This window comes from Schistosoma haematobium, chromosome 6 (genome assembly GCF_000699445.3).
Source record: "Schistosoma haematobium chromosome 6, whole genome shotgun sequence".
In the NCBI taxonomy this organism is placed as follows: Eukaryota; Metazoa; Platyhelminthes; class Trematoda; order Strigeidida; family Schistosomatidae; genus Schistosoma; species Schistosoma haematobium.
The window spans coordinates 15,951,718-15,969,115 of NC_067201.1; the positions used below are offsets into that span (position 1 = coordinate 15,951,718).

Genomic DNA, 17,398 nt, shown 5'->3' on the forward strand with positions numbered 1-17,398 from the left:
ATAATTCTTAGTAGAAAATAATTGTTTAGTTTTATCTGAATAATGGTGTCATAAATAAATGCAAGATTGTCAATTGAGTTATTTTGCTAATCCATTAAGAGCGTTACTTGTTTTTACCTGTACATTCTTTGCAGTTGAGCAGATTAAAATTATGACAAAAAATACTTGCCTATGTAAGTAGTCATGTGAATAGTTAGTTGTGCTCGTCAATCAGGCTTGATATTTTTTGCACGTAATGTCAACAGCATATTTGCAGTTTAAAAAAATCTCCATAAGATATTCTATATTGTTGAATAACAAGTTTTTTTACATATACCTCGTTCTATTGTATTTTCATGCAGGCCTCTTGATTTTATCGGATGGTTCGCTCATATTTCCTTCTTTTGGAGACTATTCTCTCGCTGCTCTATCATCTATGAATTTCAGCTTTTCATTCTCATTGCTCTTCTCCCCTCATCTTTTGGCTTCTATATCCATAGAGATCTATCATTTTTGGTTTTGATTATTGGGCCTCAGCGCTCCTGGAATTTTGATACTGTTGCTTCTTAGATTATTATCCAGTAGCTCTCCATAACGGTCTCGTTATTTTTAATAAGATACTGTAAGATTTAAGTTCAGTTGTTGAAATCTTTCTTAAACTCACTGAACATTTTGGTATCTCCACGGAAGTATCTGTTAAACTTTTCCATTGTAGCTCATCCAATTGTTCAGTGTTGCTTCATCTTTAAACCAGTACTTAACGCTCCCAGTTCCGATGAGCTATCCTCTAATTTAGTGTACAACGTTAGCTTTGAATGTAATCGTCGTGTATCCTATCGATTGTCAAAATCTTCCAAGTTCTTACAGAAACTGTCAAATCAAAAATGTTAGGAATTTAGCTAGAGTTCAGTCACAATCTGTCTGATTGCCTCTATTGTTCAATTAATTGGTGATGGATGAATCTTCAAAGGTAGTATGTTAGGGCGACGATTTACAATTTGAGACAATTTTGGGGTCTGTATGAAAGAAGTACACAACGTTACAAGTGTTATGTGACTGATAATCCTGTCCAGTGTGTAGAGTGATTGTCAACTATGGTCTACTATCATTACTACTCTAATAATAGACCTGATCCTAAAATTTTGGATTCGTCATGATGTAATTGCCTAATTCGTAAGATTTGACGTGAAAGTCACATCATTGTCTACACCAACTCATCGCATCGTAACAATCATCAATATATGGTGGAGAACAAACTTAGGCTAGAGATAGAACCATATGTTTGAGATGAATAAAAGATTGTGTTAAAACACTTAAAGGTGAACACGTCTTCAAGGCTGAGCCATGTTGTCCGATCAATTCGAATTAATTCCATTCATTCTTCCCACTTTCTTCATCGTTGGGTTTTTCTCTGCGGTAATTATTGAATATCTATTTTCCCAGTTGTCCCGTGTTCAGCTTTGAGGTTTGTGTGGTTAGGGCCCAACGCCACTACAAATGTATATCCATACTACCTATGACATATCGATATGTAAAAAGAAGGAAGGTGACTTGTCTCTAATGCATATTATTTTTGATTATGTTAACGCGATGCATCAGTATCAGATTTCGTTCTTCAAGGTTTAGACAATGATAATGACCAGCATTCTTCCTAAGATTATACACCTTTCGACTCATCACTCCCATTCAGTCAATGAAAATAACGTCGGTAATCTACATATATGGCCCTTGGTGCTTTAAGCCTAAGTATCGCGAGAAGAAAAAATGACGTCGAGTTACTAACAACAATTAATGCCGTTTTTGTTGAGTGATACGCCGACATCTTCAACATTATCTTTCCTGAAAGATCTACAGGCAGTTTACCAGGTACGGTTTTGCCGAAATTCCGTGACAGTCTCATGGATGCTGCTGGATGATTAGCACTTTGTAAATAGACTCCTATCAAATACACGGCAACGAACGGAGGCGAAGATAGACAATGTAGATGCAGCCTCTGGAACAGTAGAATCCAACACACATTTGAAAGAACGAAATTCTAACACACTGAAAGAAGTGCCAACCAAATCTCACTTTGTTGAAAAGCTTTGAAAGTGATGTTAACCTTGACGTACCACATGAGTACCAGTGATAATCGAGGATTTGGTGCAGATATGAAACAACTGGTTGCGAAGTCAAGGAAAGTATCCATTAACTGAGGAACATTTAGGACACGTAACCAATCTCAGCCAACACGGAATTCAGTATTATGAATAAGAACGTCGAACAGTCCTACTTTGCGAAGTTAGGACCTGGAGAACTACTATGACCATCATTATAAATAAACAGGTATTTACGAAGAGTTGTCTGCTCAAGACACTCCGAATTCCACGCCCGTAGATTATCACCAATAACATGCTCTTGTAGCGTGGTGTCGAGTCTCAGTTGACTATGAACACCGCTACCAAGAAACACGTGCCAAATAAATCCATAAAATCTCCCGGAAGCCAAATATCAGAAGGCAGTTAATGGACCAAGTTGAGATATATTTGCTGGCGATCTCGTGGTATCAAAAAAATACCGAGATCATTCCAGGATACAAGCTTGGTTACTGAGCGTAACCGGATTAGCGCGAGGTCACAATCGGAGTAAGTTTAATGGATGTTTTCGGCACAGTTAATCAAAGAGTATATTAAAACAAGCACAGGTACAATTGGTTATAATAATAATAATTGTTTTCATTAAACCAATCGTCAGCACATCGCGCCGAGAATTGTGTACAGATATCAAACAGATGAATAGCTTTTGAGAACCAAATGGTAAGGAGATCCCAGTACAGCGAAGGTTGCATATACTCTACCGGCGGCCTATGTCTTACGAGGAGTAGTAAGCCTAAGTGAGTCGTTGTAATGATACTAGAACTCATAATATCAATAATCACAAGTTGAGGATGTTTATCGGGTACAGATTGCCAGATGAAAGACGACGAACTACGGTAGACTTATACCTCGCTGTCAAGCCTCTTCATAAAGCTGTTCACGGAATAAGCAGTGGTCACATAGGCTGAGAGTGTTCCAGATCGGGCCTAATCGCAATGATAAAAAGTGTAACCTCGTTTGGATGTTTGAGCTTTGACATACAACTCCTCAAAAGTCACTTTGTGGAACGTAATAATATATTTCAAGCAAAATATTACTGTTGGGCAGGCGTGCGGTACATATTAGATTTCACACGATTATCATAACTCATCTAATTCTTGTTTGTTCTAGCGAGTATTATACGAAGTAGAAAACCCCCCTTCATTAGATTTGTCGTAAAACTCAATAGCCCGTTCAGTTAACGCAAATTAAGCATAATTTACCAATATAAAATCTGATTATTCAAGACAATAAGTATATTCATAATTTCCTGTGTGAATACTGTTGTATACTTTCAAGCAATAATTGTACTTTCAGACCTTTCAAAGTACGAGATCCATCTCACATGTCTTTTAACGCCTATGGAGGACCAATGAAATTTCAGATCGATGGGATATTGAATTGACTGCTTGTGGTGTACAATATGTATGGATGAAGTTTCCCATCTAGCGCTTGTTTCAGATATGGCGCAACTCAATGCATAGGAGTGAGAAGGACAAACGGTATGATAGACAGTTGAGGCTATGGGGTGATCATGGGCAGTTTGCACTTGAGTATGCCAAGGTGTGTCTTTTGAGAGCTGAAGGTTTGGGGGCAGAAATATTGAAAAATTTAGTACTTCCAGGTATTCCTATACCTACACAATCTGAAACATTCAGGCGTCGGCAGCTTCACAATTATAGATGATTCCTATGTAACTGATAAAGATTTAGGAAGCAAGTAACTCGAATGTCTTATCATATGAATTTTTAGTTTCTTCGTTACAGAAAATCATATCGGAAAGGTAGTTACACAACATTCCATTGCAAAAAACTTCTCAGGCAAGGGCACAGGTTGTAACAGAGTCTTTACTGGAGCTAAATGACGAAGTCAATGGAAATTACTTGATCGAGGTTTGTTGTTACACGATATATCTAGCGCTAACAGGATGTTCGCGATTTGTTAGAAAGGGACCCTCAAATTTTCTTTTCCTTTGATATTGTTATCGTAACAGATGCCAGAGAAAAGTGAGGATTCGCATTCTTAAATCTGTCAAATTTGTTTTTTAGTGATGACTTTTTGATCTGCGAGGGTATTAGGGTCGGCAATTTCCTCTGTACACCTCACAAATATTTACGTTACTACCCCTACTACTTTGATATTTGAGCGGACGATCTCTCAGTGCATATAGGCTATTGAGACTTAGAGCAGTGTACATTTATACCAGGTTATACGTCGCTACTGACTGGTTCGTAATCATTGTTTCCTCGTCTTTTTTGTGCACGTACACAATGAATTTTTATTCCATTCTCATATTGCTTTATATGACATTCAGTTTGTCAAAAAATTTGGGTGGTCACTCTTGAGCCGACTTGAAACTGTTAAATTAAAGCATGTTTTAATCCATATGGTTCATAAATTTCCCTAGAGAATCAGTGTTTAGAAAACTCGTGTTAAACCAACTGATCTTTTGTACTTATCTGCAGGCTACTAGAGATTTATTTCCCAATGCATTTTTTAATATTACCGATATCACATATTCTCAACCTGTTTTCGGGCAAGTTTTGCAACAAAATGGCAAAAAAGTAACGGTTGTTTTTGTTCATAATTGGCTATTCATAACTGAGCCTGATTTTGTACCAATATTTGCAAACTATCTTGTCATTTCGTATGTCACGTTTTCTGGTCAGCTCAATATTAGTCACTTGATTACCCGTATGCATAACTGGCCACTATTTTCCCGTGGCGTACATGCTTATGTATGCACTGTGCATACCGGTGGGTAGATCCAGTAACTTTTTGTGCGATGTATCCACGTTCCCATACTTATGAAGTATGGTGCGCAACCAGAAAACCGGAATCTTAAAACTTTGTGCATGCCGAAACTCCTCACTCTGATAGAAATAGCAACTCAAGTCGATTCACGTTAATATCAGTTCCTACGTTGACTGTGACTAGCAAAATATGTTGTGATTCGATCCCTAATGATCGATATTCAGCAACTAAGTCCCAGGCACGAACCTCGTTCTACCTATTTCGGTCTGGAAATCCGGGTTGCACAATTACTCCTCAAACTTAGAGTGGTATGTATTAAGTATTTGACGAGTGGGTTTGTTTAATTTTTATTTTTTAAATAAAGAAACACGCTCTACATTGAAACGTCTGTACTGAGAACTTGATTGTATTCACGCTCCATTAGTAGTTAATATCCAGTGGTTCCTTGTGTTGACTTCATATGATCACAAAAGTTGGATTGTCGGCGTTTACTATTAAGAACAGACATCCATCGTTAACCACCTCAAGAACTTAAAATAATAACAGGTGTACTACCTTGCTGATTACTCAAATTACCATTTCTCAATGTCTTGAATGTTTTTGCAATGACAGTGTAATCGCACCAGAATATCAGAAATTACTTGGTCACCGTTAGCCTGAGTATTACTGATAGGAACTTACACAATAGCGGTTGTGGTTGCATATTCAAATTCACGAGCGGAAATTTGGTTTCAATTGTCAGATGCTTGTAGGTTTCTCTTGGAAAAAAAGTGAATTTGTATTAAAAATTTTACCACTGCGTTTAGTGTTATGACGAAACTCTAATTCAGTGATCTACACCGTTAATCATAAGTTCTCAGGTTCAAGATATTTCCACTTACCTCAATTCGAGCACCTTGATTTCATCTTCAGCTCCACAACAATGATAAAGCAGGTTGAGCACATACTAATTGCGTATATTTTTAATCAGAGTATGATTTGGTGTCTAATTAATTCGTCATCATTTATTACATGTATTGGTCGTGTTAGTAATGTGACAATCTGAAATAATTTCTGTTCAGTTCGGGCATTCAAATGGGTGAGTAGCTGTAGACAAAAAACTATGACTTCATGGTACTCTGGTCACGTCACAACTTGGTATCCGAAGATTGAAGTTATAATCATATGATTTTTGAGTAGTCCGAGATTTCAGAGTTCATCAGAATATCTATGTTGGATCTTCATTTAAAATATCAATTAACCAATTTGTAGAATTGTAATCTTAGTGCATAAATTTGAACAACCAATACAAATGTTTATAATCTTTTGTTGATAGATTACTCATTCGTCTCAGTCAGCTTTTGAGTGGTACTTCTATCACTTTGGTGGTATGCTTCAGCATTGGTGTCATTGGATATTTAAGAATCTGTTCTCCTGAACATGTGATAGTCGAGTCACATCCAGATTCCTATTGCCCCGATCTAAGACTTGATCGACCATTTCCTGATTTCGTTAAAATGGTAGACGAACAACCGTTAGAAGAAATGACATCTGAAAAGCTTTGTCATACACCGTGGCTCATAATTGTTTATGTTTTTCTGCAGAAGTTTATTTCTCTAGTAAGTTTTACTGCTGTCGGAGAATTGTTTTAATTTTTATGTGTGGTCAGTGTCTTCAGTTTCTGTTTTGTTTGTCGCTAATATTAGTGCACGGGTGATATGGCTCAGATTAATCGTAGTGGCATAGATACATTCACTCTTAAACTCCCCTCAAATGTTCAGTCCAAAAATCGTTTTTCTTTCTTTGCCTATTTTTTCCCATTGCTCCTGATATTTTTACTACTTCAACTATATGTTTTGGCTTAGTAATTTCATCTCTGTAATAAGGCGGTGTAGCAAATTAAACCAGTATAAATATGTGCCGTATTCAACATGGCTGAGTGACTAGTGTACTACTTATTCATTTCTTGTCTTCGAAGCTATGTCTGACGTCACATCTGTTGTCACGATAATTATTTTCTAATCTGTAGCTTATATTTATACATCCTTTTTTGCAGTTATTTAGCCAACTTACAACAACCATTTGGAAACGTTGATAGGACTAGCTTTCAATTAGTGGCATTATTCATTCGATCGTTTAAATATTCATGTAGAAACTAAAAATTAAGTTCACCATGCGTCCTGTAAAAGAAAAGCAATTTCATCATTAGATATGTAAAATCGTAAACTGCAATGATTAAGGCATATGTTAGGGAAAGTTTACTACCAGGTTGAATACAAGTAGATCAAAAATCATCTCACGTTTATCAGATCAAGAATTCGTCAAATTATGAACATTCTAACTATCGAAATAAGCTGTGTTGGAAAGTATGAACCCTATAAACTGTCTGTCAACAAACCTAGATTATCAAGTTTAGACTTTGTAGTTTAATTTAATAACTACTGTTTGTGGCTAACGTTTCGTGATGTTTTATGGCTAATGTCTTAACAGGGTTATTTTTACGGGATGAGGTTGCTAATCTAAGGCCCGATTCCCCCCTTTATTCGGAATTAGTGTCGTCAGTAACCCTAGTAGGACTCTAGGCGGAGGCAACCAATTTTGTATTCCTGCAATTCATAGACATCTCTTTATTTTGAACCACTTATTTCTTTTGTATAAGGGTTTTATATTCTATTGTTTTTATATCCCTGTACTACTGTTAGGGTCCTGGCTTTCAGTTGTGTTGATTTCTCTAGTAATGTTTTACACGGTACACAACTACTTTAGGTCCTTTGTTATTTCTGTTTGTAAGTTAATAGAATGCTACAGACAAAATGTAGGCATATGAGTTTAGTGTCGTAAAGTTAGTAAGTTTTTTAACCCAGACTTTGTGGCTCGATATTTTGAAGATTTTTTCTTCTACCATTGAGTCACTGATTAAAATGTTCCAAACTATTTTAGTTTGCATAACCTGGTAGTATTTACAACCCTTAACAAGTACTGAATAAATGACATAGTGCAAAGCTGTAGTCAGTTGAATAAACCTCAGGGTCATCAGGTGATCATATGAAAACGAATTGTCAAGTTATTGATAATTGATGTGAAGCACTGTTGTATTGATTGCTGGTGATAGTATCTTATATTTCACTTCATTTTCGGCTTTAATTTCAATTTGCTCTATTTCAGGCAGTTAATTGCGTCACCATTTTATCGGGCTAGCCCCTCAGTTCCAATATATTATTTCTGTTTTTTTTAAAAATATATTTAATCTAGTGTGTTGTGGTTGTGTAATTGTCCCACTCACTTAATTTACATTTTTTCGACTCCTACTTTTCTTAGCACGGCCATTTTCCAAGAAATCATAAAGAAAAGGCAGAGATTAAAGATATGATTTCTAAAGGTAACCACCCATTATTCGTCCGTTTCTATTCCATTTCCAGTGTATGTTATTGTTACTTAATTGTTTCCATAGTCTTAACATTTTGCCTTAATGATAACTTTCATTTGTGAAATGTTAGACCTTAATTTCCCTGGACTTACTATCATCTTGATATTCATCGCTTAACTCAGACAGTCAGTCATAAGCAATATAAAACCTGGCATATATGTACATCGGCCCAGTTTGCCGCACCATGTAAGTACAACAGGGAGAAATTTTAAAATTAAATATTAAAGTATAGTAGTAGTATCAGCTTAAACAACTACTCAATTAGGTGTTAGCAGATCAGAAATCGACATCCGAATAACGTACATTCATTTCGATGCATATTGACAGCAACCACAATGTCTCTGATTGTGCTCTTTCTTTACTTGTACAGTGAAAGGTCGTGAAGTTTTCACAAACACACCTGATTAGGTTGTGCAACTAATTGACATAATAATCTATCGAAACAAACAAAAGACAGATAAATTTGAAATATCTAGATGGCTGGAACAAGTATCGCAGATATTCAAGAAGGTTTGATTCTTCGATTTGAACTAAACTTATTAGATCATCGAACTAAAACCTTTACCGATATTTCGCTGATAAAGGATTCCTACTGTAATCGTGAAGTGATAATAAATGATATCCAGATATCCCTTTAAAAACCAACATGTGATAATTATCCTTGGTGTAAAAGCTTGTATGGTCACCATTCATTTATCGCTTGATTACATAGATATCATTTAATTCAATCTGATTGGATGTTATTTGTTGAACATGACAGATGCGACTTGAGACACAGAAACTTACGTCTATCACGAAGATATGTAGGCGCCGAATTCTAGCTTGTTGCACCAGCTTTGTTTCTATAAAACAAACTACTAGTCTGTGTCTCCTTAAATAGTTTATATGATCGTTCTTACATTATTGCATCAATTTTATTTAGGATACATTTGTATTCTAGTGAAGTTTTTGTCAAGTTTGCAAATCATCTATTTTCTAGGTGCGGTTGATCTTTGGAGTCAATTGTGTAAACGTGAGAATAACCTGGATTCATCTTTTGTCTTGGAGAATTTTCAAGAAGCATGTCAGGCAGTCAATACAGCAGTTCTACCGACTACAGTTAGTTTATTTCCTGCAGATGTGTTTTCAAAAAGTTGTTTATAATTGTAGTCACATGGTCCTAATCGATTTGATGTTACAAAATTCCCTACTGGGTGGCACAGTAGTAGTTAAAGTTTACTTTACTCCTTTATTTGATACGTGGCTGTTCGCTGTTAAAATTCGCGAAATATGCTGTTTACGTCATGTCTAATGAACACCGAAACCTTAGTGTTCCGTCTGTTTTCCAGGTTCTTCACTTTAAGAAAATAATAAGTCGACTATGGTTTAATCGACCATCACCATTACAAATCCTTGAATCTTCAATGCTTTGGAATTACCGAGTTAGGCAATAATTATTTGATTGTTTTACTATACACTGCTTTCTAGTATTATGTAAACTAGTAATCTGAATCGCATTAAACTCAAACCCCTTTTAAACAATATGACAGTATTTTTTCTTGCTGAGAAAACCAAAAGGCAACGAAACTGCTTCTTCTCTTTGACTCTCGTTATTTTTTACATACTGTTTCTCTGGATGTATCGTCATAGTGGTGGTAAATTTTCTTTTCTGTCCCATATCTCTTTGTCACCCATCATAGTAAGTTGATGTTTAGAAAAAGAGTTCTACTTACGACAGTTGTATAATTCCTTTCATATATGAATATAGTCTCAAAATTATGGTTTTGCATATTATATCTGTAATCCTAAATTGTTGTTTCTAGCTCTTTATTATTGGTGTGTTTACTAGTATCGTGTTAATCATAGTCATATGACCAATGTACTATGTAATTATCTCAAGGATACACTTGTTTTTCTATTTTATAGGATCATTTAAGTAAGTTTTTTTTATGTTTTAGATTCCTGAAAATGTGAAGAAGTTACTCGAGGATGACCGCTGTAATGATCCCTGTCTTACAAATATTGGTATTTCGGGATCCAGTAATACAGTATGTAAATACGGGAAATTACATATTTTGTTAGGATTTATTTATTAATTTCTGTACTAAAATTAACTTAACCTCTCACATCTTGAAGGTCACTGGTTTCATCAAGTTCCTTTCCTAGTGAAGCTAATGATTATTTCTTAACATCCCTAGGCATTATTTTGCGCTAAAAGTTGATTATCTGCTTTAAATATTTAGTGGTTTCATATACATATTGATACTGTTGTTTTAAAAAAGAGGTTTAACAACAATTACTTCTGTGGTACACACATATTATCTTCTTATCAAATTATGTTATAGTTAGAAATATTATTGAAAACCGTTGTAAATTGAGTAAATCTAACTTCATATAATTCTGTGTACAACGTCCTTAAGCGGTTATCTTACAGAGTTAGTGAGCATACTTAAGAGAACCTTGTGAGTAGCTTCCGAAAGTTGATTATCCGCTTACGCCATCCTCATTTTCAAACCCTCACTATATTACATTTGCTGAAGCGTATTTAGAATAGAAAATTGTGTTCAAATTTTTGGCTGAAATTACTTTCTATGTAAGTCAAAGAACGAAAAATGAGTCAGTAATTAAGTAAATTAGTGCTTCTTTGTGCCACCACAACATTAGTGTATATTGCTGGTAAATTCGTTAAATTGTGGGTACAAAATTTAAAACGCTGCGCAAAATTGTCTGCCGATACAACATTCCACATTTCTGAAAGAATTCATCTATATGATCTAATAAATTTACCTTATTTACTGTATATCTTTACTCACATAAATAGAATCTAAAGTTTCCTACCAGGAACCACCAACAATTACACAGAAAGAATTCTGTTTACACAACTATTTCACCTATAAAATTCTGGCGTCTAGTTCGTGCTCTACGAGATTTTATTGAACATGAAGGTGAAGGACAATTACCTGTACGTGGTAGTCTACCAGATATGATATCTGATTCGAAGCGTTATTTACAGCTTTTGTCTATTTATCGTGAACGTTCTGAATGGGCAGTGGAACGCCTTGCCTCAAGATTATTGCAAGTAAGTTTTAAGAAATCGTTTTTACATCTCTAAAAGGAATATTCAACTTTTTATGTTGAGATAATTTGTGTAAACAAATCCTGTTTGATTGAATCTATCATATCATTAGAACAATAAGTAGTAGAAAATATCCCAAGCAGTAGAAAAATATTCTGTCGGAGAAAAACTGCAAAAATTCTGTCATCCGAGCTTTCGTAGTGAGAATGTTTCTTCATTTTATACTCGCATTCTATATTATAACCAGAATTTATTTTTTACACGTGCCTTGGTCTTAGTAGCTATTCGTTATCTGAATTTCCCGGAATTAATATCCAATCTGAAGTTTTTATCATCGATTCTATGGTTATAAATGATAAAGATCCATATCTTTTATGGTGATGCCAAAATGTAGGATATATAGATTTCTCTTCTACCGATTGCGTGATTTTGCCTCAGGACTAGTTTGAGTCATTTCCTAATCTAATTGTACCGCGTAACGTAGTTGTAAAATTAGTCCAAGTGATCTTTTAGCTGACTTAATACCAGAACAGATACAACAGCGACCACCTTTGACCTCAACGAGATTTTCATCTCCCTAACAAAAGACGAAGATACTATGCAGCAGCTCCTTTTGTATTATTTTTCCAAACTCTGAGACACAGGCTTTAATGATGGGAGGCATTTATATAAATATACCTAAATCACAATTTCGATGTTCACATTGGGACTTGAACCTGACGACTATACCTACTTTATTTTTTGCATTTTAGTTCCCTGATATTTCTGTAGACGACGTACGTCTTTTTGGTGAGTCCTCGAAAAGCTTTCGTTCTTAATATTTATGATGTTAATATTTTCGAGCTAAATACAGATTGCCGCAAAAAGAATTCTAAAAAAAATTGAGTTAACAATGTCAATTCAGTTGTTTTGTATCATTGGTTGTTGAACTGTACCGTGTGGGCATAGGTGCAGCTAATTAGTTGGGGTCTTCCTCGAGTATTCTAACCACTGAATGGAACGGTTCAGAGTCAGTTGTAGTTACTCAGATTCTTGGATCTTGAGTTTAAAAATTATCTACTTTTTATCGTAATAATTCAGTCTTTCCTGAATCATACAGTCTGTGCCTAGTCTTTTTTACTGCAATTAGTACTGTTACTAGTTCTTCTACTCTGGAACTTGTTTTGGTTATTTCAACTCAGTGTTTATATGGCATATGAGCTTGAACTGGTGCACAAATGTGTGCTCCAGGTCCTGCGTTACTTATGATTGACTAGCTGTTGTGATTGTTTATGTTTGAAATATATTCTAGAGAAATGTAAAGATGTTTCTTTATCTTTAATGTAGTAACATATTTATCTCAATCAATAAATTAGATATTATAAGATAAGCATATAGTCTGGGAAATTTCGCATTAAAGGTGAAATTCCCCTCAAAACTAATAAATTGTTAATCATTATTATGTTGATTAATATAAGTCGGCAACTAAGTTTTGATTAATGTATAGAGTACCGTTAATGTGTGGTTAGTGATACTAATCGACTGCGGAAATCAAAGTGTGTATTTCCATTATGTTTTCGATGACTGTCCTTTTATTCTGCTACGCTTTTTTTATTATAAACTTTCCTAGGTGTTTCATTGTAAATATCTAATTTTAAGAAAATTATTTGGACGAAGGCATTCAATAATTTGTTACATACATCTAAACAGAAACTCTCTCGTCTCAATAAAAGCATTTAGTGGTATTTTGAAACAATGACTATTTTCGCTTGCGAAAAATCTCACTGTAATTAGACTGTTCAGATGTTGGACCTTATTTTATTTTCATTTGTTGATTAACATTTTAATGCATTATTTTCAGTTAAAAATGCAAGCTTCTTGAATGTTGTACGTTGTCGGTCATTAGAAGAGGAAATGAAACTTTCACCAGCGCGTTCAGACGATCTGAGTAAATTCCTATTTATTGTTAAAATTTGTGTTTCTTTATCAGTATCAATGATTTTATTCTAAGCAAGTCATACCCGTTTTTCATTATGGCAACAAAAGTTGTCTTGTAGACGTTGATTTTCTTTCAGGTGTTCCACTTCCAAGGTAACATAGCTCCACTATGAATCTAGTACTAACCTTTAAGATTTTCAAGAATCTGCTCTTCTTTATAAGTACTGGCTATGAAGCAGCTAGTGATTTCCACTTCATTTGGTCAGCAGCGTATCCGAATTTTTGGATTACCGTTTCAATTAACTGTAGACACAAATGTGCATTGATTCATCAATCCCCACATTCAATAACTAAAATAAGAGAATATTCGCAATTCTTCGGTTAGATATTTTTACTGCTTAGTTAGTTATGGTAGTTTTACTAGAAACTTGGATTTAATACCTCCTAATTTAAAGCATTAGTGTACTATTTCGCAATAGACTAAATACTTTAAAAAAAAGCAACTCAAACTTCTTGATGGCTGTCTTCTGTCGAGCATAATTACACAGTCACTTTACTTATTATTTATTATGAATTCTAGTGGCTTGTCCGTATACAATATATGAACTCTGGTATTTTCTTTTAGATTTACTCCCAACACACAAAGAAAATGATTCCATGTTGTGGTATTTAGTTCTTAGAGGTGCTAGTAGTTTTCTGATGGAAACTGGACGGTGGCCTGGTAGCTCCCAGCCTTATACTACCACATTTAAATTCAGTACTAACAACCAAAATCAAAACTCAACTGGAATTCCAGTGCCACGTGAAGAACGATTCTTCGCTACAAATTCTGAACAGTTAGACATAAACATCATTGAATCTGACTTACCAACGTTACGGATACACTTAAATCGTGTACTCCAGTCGTTTGGGATTGCAACGAATCGTGTTAACACAGATTATTTAGAGGTAATGTACTTACTTAATTATATTTCCTACGGTATGTAATACTGATAAAAACGAATTAGCAGTGTGATATACTAAAATTATCAGTTTGTGTTCTCTGAATGTCTTTAAAAGCCTCGAAAAGTTAGGTGGGAGTAATCTGTGATCGGTGAGTGAGCAAAGACAGACACATCTAGTTACAGTAAAAATAAAACACTTTTATATGTAAAACTGACCCTACTTGTTTCAATTTGACTCCACTTTGTGATTGCATTTTATGTGTTAATTTACTGTTGTGCTATGACCTATTTCTAGTTCTTGATGGCTAGCCAGATAATTAAGTCAAGTGTGTCATTTGATCAAATATTATGACCGACCCATCTAGCTATTTGCTGATCCGGAATCAAGTATCCAGTGTAGGATCCAAAGCCCAAACATATTCTTGTTGATTCAGATTGTGTTATCAGGAGTAAACTACCTTTTTGGGATTTGCACAATGATCAATGTCAGTGATTGGAGACCCACCCACATTTTCCACCTTCTTCTAGATCTTGATTTTCAATAATATTCTTTTTAATCGATGAAGTTGGCCAATTGGTCTGAGACATTACCGCAGCCAGAGATTAGAGGGGTTGAGTAACATTGTACAGAATCGGTCACATGGACGCAATCGCATTCACTCCTTATCTTACTTTATAAATTCCTCTTAGTTTTTTAAAATCTTATTTATTTCAACACATAAATATTGGTACAGGAGGGCACCGAATACATATGCGCCACACAAATCTCAGTCGATATGTGTGAGGGCTGTGATACTGCCCGGGTGCTCAAACAGGAGTAGGTGGTTTTCTTAGGGGGCCACACCTCAAGCCTTTGACCTAAAGGTCTGATCCACAAGGCAGTGGAGCATCGTAAGGAGATGCATTCCCATGGTAGCCGGTGACCAACGATTGGTTCATACGCCAATTGTTCCCGCAGGATACTGGAGCCGATGTGCACCATTGGTTGGGGATCCGGTTAAAGCGCCGGACATTCGCTTTTCGTCCTCTCATTTTCGTAAACAACAGTAATGCCACGAGAAGGCAGTGAGTAGGACTTCCCTGGTGGAGGCTGTATACGCGTGGTCATGTGAGAGCATTTCGAGAGGGAGGGCGAACCCACCCCACTCTCAGTCATACCAGGGCGTTTGGGGGCCTTTTTCTCTCACAACATAATGACAGTACGTAGATCTTTCAAAAGTTCTGATAGCGGACTTTAACGCTGCAACTGATTGGAACGCTACGAGAAATAATGTAGTTTTTTAGAAACTATATTCTCAATTCATAATCTTTCTCATTATCATTGGTACTAAATTATTTTGTTATTTATGTTTTTAATCAATATAACTTGAGTGGACACATAATTGTTTCAAACTGCACTTTAATGATGACTAACTCCCTATCTAGAATTGTAATACTTTAAAATGATTGATACTCGAGTCCTGTGGAAGTTTTTTTGAACTTATCAGCAACGCTATTATTTACATTTAAGAGAACAATATTATGTTCAATTAGAACTTCATATTTCTAAGATACGATAATATCTATATACATATTTAAAGAATATTGAATCATTCGAAAAAAATGGAGTTAATCGTCATAAAATAGGATACATAAATAGTCGTAGTGAGTATATTGTAAAAATTGTTATTAATATAGTTGGTGTAGGACTAAAAAACAGCATGATAACAAGACTAAGAAAAAGATCATTAATAATTATTTGGTGAATCCCTATGAATGCTCTAGTTCTATCCACGACATGATCCTGATCGACCAAGTGTGATAAGATGGAGCTGGATATAGATACAGTTAGACCGTTTTCGAACCACGAAAACAGATACTCGTCAACTAGTAAGCTAAGTGATCTAGTCTTAGGATCGACATAGCTTACTCCATGGTATCAGCTAAATTGATAGTCTGACGAAGATCTATTTTAAAACAGGATTGTTCGCCTATATGTTCTGTCCCAATTTACATGAAAGCTTGTAATATTTTCATAAGTATTCAGAAAACATAATGATATCCACTAAATTCTTTTAAATCGATCGCTGTGAGACCGAATATGCTCTACTCGACTCTCGGTGAGGTTGTAGATGTGCACTGCTGAGTCCCACACTAAGATAAAACAGCTATCCAATGCTTCCTGGTTTACAGCGGTTGCCTAACTAAAGTTAGTCAGTGATGCAAACTATATATATATATATATATATATATATATATATATATATATATATATATATAATTTTTTTCTGCAATCTATTAAAGCCGCGCCACTTCTACCTTCTTTTCTAACCTACAGGAAATGTGTCAGTTCCGTGGTAATGAGCTGCATTCAGTGGTTGCATTTATGGGTGGAGTTGTAGCACAAGAAGTTATCAAGTTAATCACACACCAGTTTATCCCAGTATCGAAGCCGTTGATCTATAATGCTATTAACCAGAAAATAGAATTGTTGGATTTTTGATGAACGTTGTTGTTCATATATGAGTTGAGTATATGCATGTTAAATAAATGTTGTTTCCCACTTGAAGTACATTTGTCACTCAGGTGACCTTTCGTTTTCTGAGCTGGATGGTTTGGTTGTGGAACATTCATTTCTCATCTGGAAATCATCAGCGCAAATTTCAGGTAAAATTTAAGCGTTCGGATTTCCCCACATGTGACTCACAGCTTGAGTGGTTATTGACCGATCCAATTTATAAACCAATCAGAAAAATCATGGATAAACATGGTGTGGTACAATCAAATTAAAGAATTAAACAATGACAGGTTAAAGGTCAACAATAACCAATCAAGATCGATAGAACATGCTGAGTCATATATGAACAAATTCAAACACATCATTTCTACCTGAATTTTGTCCTGATGATGTTGTTGAGAAGAACAATGAAAACACCAAATCATCCAACTCGGGGAACAAAACTTCTCCTAAATGACTTACTATATCTTTGTCATTTTCTACATTCTGATCAACTCATCATTTGAGTTTCATGAGTTTTGTTTCCGAACAGTTGTTGAATAGGGACTACGTAATTACGTCACTTAATTTCATATAACACCTAATACTGTGATTTTATTCAAAGTGATGGAATCTTTCTCTGGACAGGATATCGTATTTTCTAAGCCTACTGCTATCTATATTAATGAATACTATATTCATTTAAACCCTTAGCTGAGAGCATAATTTCCTTCCTTATCAAAACTGAAGCAC

At 35.2% G+C, this 17,398-nt stretch overlaps 1 protein-coding gene across 3 annotated transcripts; it reads left to right on the top strand.

Moving 5' to 3' along the window:
- Positions 1–3,367: 3,367 nt before the first annotated feature.
- Positions 3,368–17,156, top strand: NAE1_1 (NEDD8-activating enzyme E1 regulatory subunit; the record flags this gene model as incomplete). Of its 3 annotated transcripts, XM_012937569.3 has the most annotated exons (14): positions 3,570–3,717; positions 3,752–3,812; positions 3,846–3,876; positions 3,914–3,985; positions 4,020–4,099; positions 6,163–6,445; positions 8,145–8,205; positions 9,233–9,351; positions 10,191–10,280; positions 11,054–11,311; positions 12,061–12,097; positions 13,149–13,235; positions 13,851–14,173; positions 16,487–17,156. In XM_012937569.3, the coding sequence occupies 14 exons, from the start codon at positions 3,570–3,572 to the stop codon at positions 16,649–16,651; spliced, it is 1,815 nt and encodes a 604-aa protein (XP_012793023.2). In that variant the 3' UTR covers positions 16,652–17,156. The 3 variants fall into 3 exon arrangements, with proteins under 3 accessions (XP_051065588.1, XP_051065587.1, XP_012793023.2); XM_051216955.1 differs by having other exon boundaries at positions 3,368–3,812; positions 3,846–3,985; XM_051216954.1 differs by having other exon boundaries at positions 3,368–3,717; positions 4,142–6,445; positions 9,233–11,311; positions 13,149–14,173.
- Positions 17,157–17,398: the final 242 nt, after the last annotated feature.